Source organism: Pteropus vampyrus, unplaced genomic scaffold (assembly GCF_000151845.1).
Source record: "Pteropus vampyrus isolate Shadow unplaced genomic scaffold, Pvam_2.0 Scaffold207, whole genome shotgun sequence".
Lineage (NCBI taxonomy): Eukaryota > Metazoa > Chordata > Mammalia > Chiroptera > Pteropodidae > Pteropus > Pteropus vampyrus.
The window spans coordinates 111,852-123,606 of NW_011888988.1; the positions used below are offsets into that span (position 1 = coordinate 111,852).

The window sequence follows — 11,755 nt, forward strand, 5'->3', positions numbered from 1 at the left end:
GTCTTGAGAGAGATTCAGCTGCAGGCCAAATTTGACTCAAGCCTCTACCCATCTGGGGCCACCTGTTAAGATTCAGCAAGCAAACCACAGATGCTGTGCTTATAGTTCCCTCAAAAGGCCACAACAGAAACCGAGGCCAGCTGCCTCCAGTGTGAGTCTAGGTGCTGCTCAGCATGGAGCACCTGACTCACTGAGGATACACCTGGATGTGGCTTGGGTGGGGCCGCAAGTTGGGGGAGGCGGGGTTTCAGTGAATCCTCTGAGCAGAGCAACATCTGTTATCCAGTTTGATGACATCTCTGCTGAGGCTGTACCTCAGCAGAGATGTCATCAAACACATGTCCACACACATGGAGAGGGGGAGGGCTCAACAGAGAAACAGTGGATACTGCCAGCATTTCTGTACAGAACAAGTCTCATCTCGGCCCTCACTCTGACAACTCATTGCTCCCTGTGCAGCCGACAGGGCACTGGTGCTCAGAGCGAGCAGGTCTGTCACCACGAAAGTCCACTTACGGACGCAGCCCTTTTAAGAGGCGTCTGCAGCTACCAGCTGCCGCTATGGCCTCTGTCCCACCATGCCACTGGGGACCGGGCAGCCTCACGTCCTCACCCCATCCTACCTCCTCCCATTGCAGGGTTATTTCTTGGATTTCTCCCTCGTTGTATGGCTTGTTCATCTAGATCCCAGGCAATTTTCCTTGCTGTTTGCTCCTTGTTTCTGTCGCAACTTTGATTTGGTCGCAAGAGGGATGAACAGAGCCTCTATCATCTACGCCATTTTTTTTCCCTCTCAGTAGTATTTTTTTATTATTATTATTATTATTATTATTATTATTATTATTATTATTATTACATATACAGGCAATCTGAGTAGAAAATACTGTCAGTGGAATATTTTTATAATTCCAAAAGTTTCATATAGGAATAACTTCTAAAGAAAGCAAAACAAAATAGCTTTGTGTTCCTCACTTTTCTTCTTTGGTTAAATCATTACTGCATCAAAATATTTAAAGATCTAAAATATGACATCAGAAACATAAAGCATCGAAGGGAGTATATAAAATGTCCTTTTAGAATATATTCAATCTTAAATGCCTATCAGCTTAAAATAGACTGCTAAAGATATAGAATGATATATATAAACTTCCTGGTAACCACAAACCAAAAACCTACAAAAAATACACAAAGATTAAAGAGAAGGGAACCCAAATAAAACATGAAAGAAAACCAGCAGACCACAAAGGACAATCAAAAGAAGAAAGCAGAGAACTACAAAAACAACCCAAAAACAGTTAACCAAATGGCAATATATACATGTTTACCAATAATTACTTTAAATAGAAATGGATTAAGTCTCCAATAAAAAGTTATAGGGTAAATGAATAGACCAAAAACATGATCCATCTAAATGCTGTTTACAAGAGACTCACTTCAAATTGGAAGGTACATATAGACTGAATGTGAAGGGATGGAAAAGATAGTTCACGTAAATAGAAACAAAAAGAAAGTTGAGCTAGCAATACTTATGTCAGACAAAATATACGTTAAAGCAAAGAATGTAAAAAGAGACAAAAAATAACATTACATAATTATAAATGGGTCAATCCAAGAAGAAGATATAATGACTGAAATATACACCCAACATAAGAGCACCTAAATATATAAAGCAAATGTTAATGGACTTAAAGGGAGAAGTTCACAGTAATGCAATAATAGTAGGGGATTTTAATACCCTACTCACATCAATGGCTAGACCATCCAGTCAGAAAATTAATAAGGAAATAAGCCCCTTAAGTGTCGCACGAGATCAATTGACCTAATAGGCATTCATAGAACATTTCATCCAAAAACAGATTACACATTTTTGTCAAATGCATATAGACTAGTCTCCAGGATAGATAATATATTGGTGCCAAAACGAGCCTGGATAAGTTTGAGAAGATCGAAATCATATCTAGCAACTTTTCACACCACAGTGGTATATAACTAGAAATCACCAACGGGGGGAAAAAAACAACTGGAAAAACACAAATATGTGGAGACTAAACAGCATGCTAAAAAACAGCCAATGGATTAAACTGGAAATCAAGCAGGAAATCAAAAACTCCTTTGAGACAAATAAAATAAAAAACGTTACTATTTAAAAAGTATAGAATGCAGCAAAGCAGTTTTAAGAGGGAAATTCACAGCTATACAGGCCTATCTCATGAAACAAGAAAAATCCCAAGTAAACTAACTTTATACCTAAGGGAACTAGAAAAAGAAGAACAAACAAAACCTAACGTAAACAAAGGAAGAAAAGACCAGAGCAGAAATAAATGAAATAGAAATTTAAAACAATAGAAATGATCAATGAAATTAAGAACTGATTCTTTGAAAAGATAAAATTAACAAACTTTTAGCCAAATTCAAGTAAGAAAAAGAGAGAACCCAATGAAATAAATTCATAAATGAAAAAATAAATTACAATCAACACCAAAAAAAAAAAATACTGCTAATATGCCACAAAATTCCACAATCTAGAACAAATGGGTACATTTCTAGAAGCGTACATAAAGCCTCCCAAGACTGAACCAGGAGAAAATGGAAAATCTAAGCGGACCAGTTACTAGCAATGAAATTGAAGCCTAACAAACAAAAATGTAGGACCAGACAGCTTCACGGGTGAATTCTACCAAACATTTAAAGAATTAATACCTACTGTTCTTAGACTATTTCAGAAAATTGGAGAATGAATGCTTCCAAACTCATTTTACAAAGCCAACATTACCCTGATATAAAATCCAGACAAAAACATTACAATAAAGAAAGTTACAGACCAAGATCCTTGATTAACATAGATGCCAAAATTCTAAACAAAATATTAGCAAACCGGATTCAACACTACATTAAAAGGATTATACGCTATGGCCATGTGGGATTCATTCCAGGGATGCGAGAATGATTCAACATTTGTAAATCAGTCAACATCATATACCGCATTAACAAAATGAAGCATAAATATTCTATGATCATCTCAGGAGATGCAGAAAAAGCATTTGACAGAATTCAACACCCTTTTATAATAAACGCTCTCAACAAAGTGGGTATAGAAGGGACATGCCTCAATGTAATAAAGGCTCTCTGTGACAGACCCACAGCTAATAATCACTCAGTGATGAAAAGCTGAAAGCTTTTCCTCTAAGATCAGGAACAAAACAATCACCACTTCTGTTCAATATAGTATTGGAAGTCTTAGCCACAGAGTCAAACAATAAAAAGAAATAAAAGACATTCAAATGAGACAGGAAGAAGTAAAACTCTCACTATTTGCAGATGATATGATACTATATATAGAAAACCCTGAAGAATCCACCAGAAAAAATTAATAGAATTCATAAAAGAATTTAGTAAAATAGGATACAAAATTAATATGCAAATATCCGTAACATTCCTACACACTAATAATGAACAATCAGGAGTAATTAAGAGAACAGTCCCATTTACAATTGCATCAAACAGCATAGAATACCTAGGAATAAATTGAACCAAAGAGGTGAATGATCTGTACTCTGAAAACTATAAGACAGTGAAGAAAAAAATTGAAGAGGATACAAATAAATGGAAGGATACACCATGTTTATTGATTGCAAGAATTAATATTATTAGAATGTCTTTACTTCCTAAAGTAATATACAGATTTAATGCAATCCCTATTAAAATACCAATAGCATTCATCCCAGAACTAGTACAACTAATTAAAAAATTGATATGGAACCCCAAAAGACCCCGAATAGCAAAAGAAACCCTGAGAAAGAACAAAGTGGGAGTTATACTCCTTGATTTCAAACTGTACTATGAAGCAACAATAACCAAAACAGTACATACAGTACTGGCATAAAAAGTTATATAAATCAATGAAATGGAATAGAGAGCCCAGAGATCTCACTTACATGATCAATTAATCTATGACACAGGATATACAATGGGATAAAGACGGTCTCTTAAGTAAGTGGTGCTGGGAAAACTGGACAGCTGCATACAAAAAATGAAATTGGACCACTCTCTTATATCATACACAAACATAAGTTCAAGATGGATTAAAGACTTAAATGCAAGACCCAAAACCATATAACTCCTAGAAGAAAACATAGGTAATAAACTCTTAACAGTATATTTTCAGATATATTTTCTCAGGAAAGGGAAAGAAAAGTAAAAATAAGCAAATGGGACTACATCAAACTATAAAGTTTTTGCACTGTGAAGGAAACCATCAAGAAAACAAAAAGCCTACTGAATGGGAGAAGATATTCACTAATGATACATCAATAAGGGATAAGATTTAAAATATATAAAGAACTTATACAACTTAACACAAGAAAAACAAACAATCCAATTAAAAAATGGGCAAGGGACTTGAATAGACATTTCTTGAATGAGGACATACAGATGGCTAATAGATATTTGAAAAGATGCTTAACATCCTAATCATCATGGAAATGCAGATTAGAACCATGAGATATCACCTCCTAATTGTTAGACAAGTTATAATCAGAAAGTCACATAAATGCTGGTGAGGTTGTAGAGAAAAGGGAACCCTTGTACATTGTTGATGGGATTGTAAACTGGTGTAACCACTATGGAAAACAGCATAGAGGTTCCACAAAAAATTACAAATAGAGCTGCCATATGACCCAGCAATTCCACTTCTGGGTATTTATCCAAAGAAAACAAAATTATTAATTCAAAAAAATACATGCACCTCTACATTCATTGCAGTATTACTTATAATAGGGAAGATATGGACACAACTAGCTGTCCATTGATGAATGGATAAAGAAGGTGTGGTAAATATATACAATACAATATTAGTCAGCAATAAAAAATAGAATGAAATCTTGCCATTTGCAACAACATGGATGGACCTAAAGGGTATTATGTTAAGTAAATAGATCAGACAAATACCATATGATTTCACTTATATGCGAAATCTAAAAAAACAAAACAAAACAAAAACAAAAAAAAAAAACAGAAAGACCCATAGATACAGAGAACAAGCTGATGGTTGCCAAAGGGGAGAGAGTAAATTGAAATTGAAATTGGAAATAAAATGAAGTAATGATATAAAATGAAGACATGAAAAGGAAAAGGAGACATGGTATAGCAAAACAAGCAAACAAAAAACTGTGTACATATACATGTAAGATTTGTACCTTAGACTTCTCTGGAGAAATTACCGCTACAATACGCCAAGGCGGCTTGTGGTAGGGAATATGTGAAGGTGGGAGAATACATTTCCTTCTGTCATTTCCTAAAAGGCGTATGATAGGAGAGTCTGTATGGGCGAGTGTCACTGAAAATGATTACATATAAGGAAACCACCGCCAAAGTAAAACTGTTCCAAGTACAAAATAGTGTACAGATCATTTTAAAGATCACTAAAACATCATTTAAATTATGATGAAAATGGCCAGCCACAAGGCTAACACCTGCTACAGTTTTCTCTTTTTTTAGCTGTCATGTAAGAATGGAATAGGATCCCACTTGGCTGAAATGGGCCCCATCTATCACTCCTTTCTTTTTCCTCCAGTTTCCTTCTTTAACTTTTACCATAATTTCTAGTCTTGGAATCCACAGCTCTTGTCCTGTCCTTTGCTACTGCTGTAGTCCGTTTTGCATGTCATGATTGTGGTTCCAATAACCAGATGCCTTTTGTTTACATTAATGTTTTCACTTATTTGTAGTGTGTACATTTTCATAGATGCATGATTTCTTTCATTCCAGTTATATTATTCCGGGATAAGCGAGAGATTGCTAAATTCATTAGTTATTTGCGTAATTTATGTATTTTAATAATGTGACTAAATCATTTTTTTTTCCAATAAGGATATTTATTACTTGTTTTAACAAACCTGTGTTTAATGTTATGTTAAAAATGACTGATTCAGTAACTTTGTAACTTTTAAGCTGTCTGCTTAAATGAATGTCACAAAGGTTTTTGGATTTAGTGTATGTAGTGCCAGGTCAGGTGCGGGCTGGGGCAGGGGGGAGCGGGGAAGAGTATGACCTGGGCAAAAAAACTGAAGAATCGAATTAACTTGAACATTCTTCTACTTGGCTCTAAAATTCTTGAGCATTTAACAAACTCTTTGGATATCTTAAACAGAAAAATAATTTAAAAACCAAGATTTTTTAGTTAGTTGACAGAACACATTTACGAGATTTAGATCCATCTGAGGGAACTGAGAAGTCTTATAAGTTTTACAGAGATCTTCCCTCAGGTTGAAAACAAAGTGCCACAGGAAGAAACTGTACTCAGTGCAAAAGTTAAGATGCATCGGAAAATGTATGAGTTGTCATAAAACGGATTTCTAAGACAATGGTATATGCGTTTAATATATGCTGCCTGCGTATTCCCACAAAATCTAAGGCACTAGAGACCAGGACCATCTCTCTCTCTACAATCTGTTCTTATGTGAAAGACAGTTCACATTATTCGCTTTAGGCTAGATGTTTCAGTGGTAGACAGATTACACAGAAATTTAGAATCTGTTCATCTGCTGGATGACCTATAAGAATTCAAGGCTAAAGTAGCTTTGGCACAAAATTACTCCTTCCAGTTCTTAAATGAGAGTCAGAAAAGTCATAACGTATGAACCTAATTGTCAACTTTACTTCCATTCTCGTCTAGCATTGATTTTGTCCCACTTATTATGCCACTCGTCCTTCCTTTAGGTTCTATGCCACCGTCTTACTCAGCCATTTTCCCTTCCTCTGTTGAGCACCTACCAAACTGGTGAGAGCCACAGAGAAGTAAAATTTATTTCTCTCTGAGAAGAGATGGGAGAAAAGTTTGCTTTTATCATTAAAAGGTATCTGCCTCCTGTGTTTCTTTTCAGAGATGTCCTTTCTTTTGAAAAATATTCAACAAATAGGTAGATGTCAATAACCTGAGCTCAGATATGACAGTAAACCTCATCCTGTTTCCTTTGCTAAATTATCAATATTTTCTTATACCATTCCTGCTTTGATGTAAAATAACACATAGTGACAGGCTTTTCTTTGAGGTGGGTGCCAGTAGAATAATGTCCCCTTGTCCTTTCATCAGACTGTCTAGCTTCCTCTACCCTCTAGCAGCTGTAATTCCACAAGTGGAAGAATTTTTAGCCCAATGATTAATAATCATAGAATCTCTTTCTTTTAAGTACAGGGAGGAAAAATGTCCTTTTACAGAAACCAAAATACGTGTTACCTAAGTTTGTAAATGTGTTTAATTTCAACTCGTAAATATTAATTCTGTAAAGGCATTTATCTTTTTCTTTGATGAGTATATTTTTAGCATATAAAGAGAAACCAACAAAAAACCCTCAGATTTTGAAAAGTTATGAATTGCATTGCCTTAAACCCTTTGACCACCCAGCCCTTCTGTCTTTGAGTGAAATGAGGTGGAAGTTTCCTCTCTTTGTGCCAGAATGGGTGTCTGCATAGCTGGGAAGAGGGGGCAATATGTGATCCACCACTTACAAAGTGAGGCGCTACCCTAGGTTCCCATCAAGAGTCTGGGAGCCGATTCCACAAAGGCCAATGGGAAGGGCAGTTTCTTGGTAAAAGCAAAGTGGTGCCTTTGATCCCAGGGGCAAAGGGCAAGACAAGACATCCCTACTAGATCTCCTTGGTCTCTTAAGATTCCTTCGAGGCTGAAGCCAACCAGGAAAGTAGTTTTCAGACTGTCATGAGCTTCAAGGAGCCTGTAAACACTTGAAGTTAATCTGATGAATGCTGAAGTTAATAGAAAATAACTAGAATTAGGAATTCAGTTTTAGATTTTCATTATTTCAAATTGCTTCATTTTTATATCAAACCTTTCTTTAAATTTATATTAATTCTTATTATATATTGGATTTCTATTTTAAAGTCTATTTGAAGAAAAATATTCTACTACTACAGAAAATAAAATGAATTGACTTCAAAAGATAGAAAAATATAGGGGTTTTGGAGAATTCAGTGACAGGCCTATTATGTCACTCCCCACAGTAGTCCTTAGGATGTAGCTGTATTACAAGTGCAGTACTGTGACAGCGGTGGTTGACAGTGACGGCCTCCTCCGTAAGGAGAAATATTAAAGTATCCGAATCTAACAGGGTTAGCTCTTACATCGGGTAGGCGTCCCTGAAAGTGTTTGCTGTGACAAGCATACCGTAAATAACTGACCGGTCCAACTTTAGTTTTAGTCAGTCTCTTATAGTCACTTTACTAAGGCAGGGACTACAAATGCATTTTCCAATTTAATAGTTAACTATTAATAATAGTTCCATTTTAATAGTTAATTGTCCTACTGAGGACTTCAAAAATGTAAAATGTAATCCAATGTAAAAGGTGCTGTAAGTTTAAAATAACACCATATTATAAATAATACCAAAAAAATGAAAAATACATGACAAAATGTTAATATTTTGGCTGCATTGGGTCAAGTAAATTATACTAAATTAATTTTCTTGTTTATTTTTCTTTTTTAATGTGGCTTCTAGAAAATTTTAAATTACCAGTGTGACATTATATCTTTGGAGTGCTGGACTAGAATAATAGATTTTAGAAAGATGTCTATTGTTACAATAATAGTGTGTCATAAACTTTAGTTATTGATAGAAGCTCTTACCAGAACACGCGATTTCCTGGACAGTAGGTATAAATGAGACATCATTGAATGTGAATATGTTGGAATCATTATCTTTTTGAATGTTTCATCTCAGAGGTAGATTTAAGATATTTGGAAAATAGAGATATTAAGATATTTAAAGATTTAAGATATTAAAATTAAGATATTGGGAAAACACATTTTCTCCAGTCTTTCCCATTGGCCCCAAATTAAAATGAGGAAACATTTACTCAGTACTTTATATGCAATTTGTCTATTTGTTATTTGCAGGGAATAAAAAATATAATACAGGGACAGAAGAAGTGTTTCTAGAGCAAGAATGGTTGAACATTTGAAATTGTTTTAAAAGAAGCATTTATTTCCTAGATCAGGGACTCTTACTACTATAAATACAATTTATTTTAATTATCCATTTCCTAAGTGGGTTTCTGGAATTTTAATTTCTGTACTTAATTATGTTTATCTCTGATGCTACCTCTCTATCTTGCCTTTAGGGAAAGAGAGGTTAGTGCTGCATACAGCGCTTACCAGAATAAATCAAGCACTCCAGCAGAGCAGACAGACTCAACATTTTCCAAAAACGGGTGAAACACTTTATTTTTTGATTCTGTTAAAATGTCAAGATCTGCATTCAATTTGTATAGCTATTATTAAAACAGTATGGAGGCTCTTCAGATCATTAAAAACAGGACTATGTGGTTGAGCAATTCCACTTCTGGGGATCTCTCCTAAGGAAACAAAATCACACTGTGAAAGAGATACCTGCACCTCCCTGTTCCTTGCAGAATTATTTACAGTAACTAAGACTTGGAAACAACCTAGCTGTCCATTAACAGATCATTGGATAAAGAAAATCAGGAATACATATACAGTGGAATACTACTCAGTCATAAAAACGGGAATCTTGATGACACGAATGGACCTTGAGGGCATTTTGCTATGTGAAATAAGTCATACACAGAGGCAAACACTGTGTGATCTATGTATAGAATCTAACTAACAAACTCAAAAAGAAAATCAGATTTGTGGGTGCCAGAGGGGGTGGGTTGGTATGGCGGGTTGAGGAAGTTGGGTGAAAGAGGTCAAAAGGTGCAAACTTCCAGTTATAAGCATGTATTGGGATGTAATGTATAATATGGTGACTTTAATTAGTAACACTATAGTGCATATTGGCAAGTTCCTAAGAGATCTTAACAATTCTGATCATTAGGAAGGAAAAAATTTTGTTAACTATGAGGTGATGGATGTTAACTAAATTTGTAATTATTTCATAATATACACATTACCAAATCATGCTGTAAACCTTAAACTTACAGAATGTTCTATATTAATTATATCTCAATAAAACTGGAAGGAAAATAGATCTACAAAGTTATTCTCTAGTCCTTTTCACTCTCATGAATCCAACTGCTAAGGCATAGGGCTAACATTTATTATCGCTCAAAAGTAGTCACCATCCTTCGATGCTTCTTTGAAACCATATGAATTTGGTATGAACCTCGTGCCTGTTTCCCCCTAAATGACACTTGCATTTATAGGGCAAGTCAACACAGTATCCCTGGTAGTATTAAGGTGGAAAAGTGTTTTATAAAATCTCCAAATTTAGAGAAATATAGTTCAAAATGAAATTACATTTCATTTATAAAGAGTAACTTTGAAATTTTTTTTTTTTCAAAAGTTAATGCCAACTCTTAAGGTTCACTCTTTCAGCAACTCTTATGTGTACTATATATTGTTTAAAAAGTCTGTACAAATATGTATATATTACTTTAGCCTTTAAAAATTAAAAATAGAAACAAAATTTGGAATTTGAACAAGTTTGACTTTCTTAACTAAGTTTATTATTGGAAAATACTTTTATAGTTAGTAGGGTAAAATTCTATTTAAAAAAATTAATGCATGGCATTTGTTCACCATTTTTAATAGCAATAACCAGAAATCAGTAATAATTTGGAATCATTTGCATACTTCTGTAAAAAGTTAGAGGGCTCTAACACCCACAACAAGAATGCCAGCTTGGTACAAAGTGAACACAGTGGCCTTGTCTTTTCAAGGAGAATTCCACTTTTTAAGACGTAGACTCCACTCTAAATTCTGGCGTAGGTGGTTTTCTCTCCCTCCTTGAAGAGATGTCTCACTTAAACAAGTCATCTAAATGCAGGCCGTTCTGCAGGGAGTAAACTCATCAGATAACCTCACCTTCTATCAGGATCTCGGTCTGTGTGTGCATCCCACCTCACCTGCTGAAAGGCAGGGTAGACCGTAAGCCATGTATTTCAGAAAAGAACGCTTAACTTTGTGTGCTGGTTGTTGGTGCTAGGAAGGGAAGAAAGAACCCCCAGGTCAGGCAGAGCTCTCCGCTCAGGTGGAATAGATGCCCCCTCTTCTGAGTCCTCACACCAGGCAGGGCACTTGCAAATGAACCAGCTGGCAAAGAGGAGGAACCGCCCCTCTCATTCATCTTTACAAGTTTTGTTTCACACTTTATATTTAGTACCACAAATTGGGCCAAGAAATTTGCCTTGAGAAGGACGTGATTGGGGAATCAGAGTGGGCCAGGGCAAATACTGTTTTACTCTTATAAAGGCATGTTTATAATGCACCACAAGTGTTCCTTCCCTTTGTCATCTCTGGTGCCAGACTTTAGGCAGATGAGTTTGAGCAGAAATAGACATTTTCTGAATTAAATATAGAGAAGTTTACTACACCTATTTTCACATGCTTATTTTCAAGAATTGGCACTTGCTTAGAAGCAGAGATGGCTGTACTCTTATTTTTTTAACGTCTATTTGAGGTATTTTTCAACCAAAGCTTGTTCTGCTTTACCAAAATAAAGTTCCTGCTTCAAATTTACCTTTTTTCAATTTAATATATATGAGTGATGTATGTGTAAATATTGTTTGTTAAATAATTTGTCAATTACTGAAGTATATGGGCAAACCAGTTTTCTGTAGAAAAGTTTAAATGACAGGGAAAGAAACATATTTGAACTAAAAGTTTCTTAAAACTGGAAGAATGTATTCAACAGTGAAATGGGAAGTCCTGTGTAAGAGAGGTCCTTATTGTTCATTTTTTGAAAATTCGATTCTCGAATCTGATAAAAATAAAATGGATTAA

At 35.1% G+C, this 11,755-nt stretch overlaps 1 protein-coding gene across 1 annotated transcript in view; it reads left to right on the forward strand.

The window, feature by feature from the left end:
- LOC105300309 (membrane cofactor protein-like) overlaps positions 1 to 11,755 on the forward strand; it is a 120,632-nt gene extending 108,877 nt beyond the window's left edge. Inside the window, exon 15 of the mRNA XM_023537963.1 lies at positions 9,133 to 11,755. Within this exon, the coding sequence (XP_023393731.1) occupies positions 9,133 to 9,226 (94 nt within the window). The 3' untranslated portion in view covers positions 9,227 to 11,755. The remainder of the gene's footprint in view (positions 1 to 9,132) is intronic.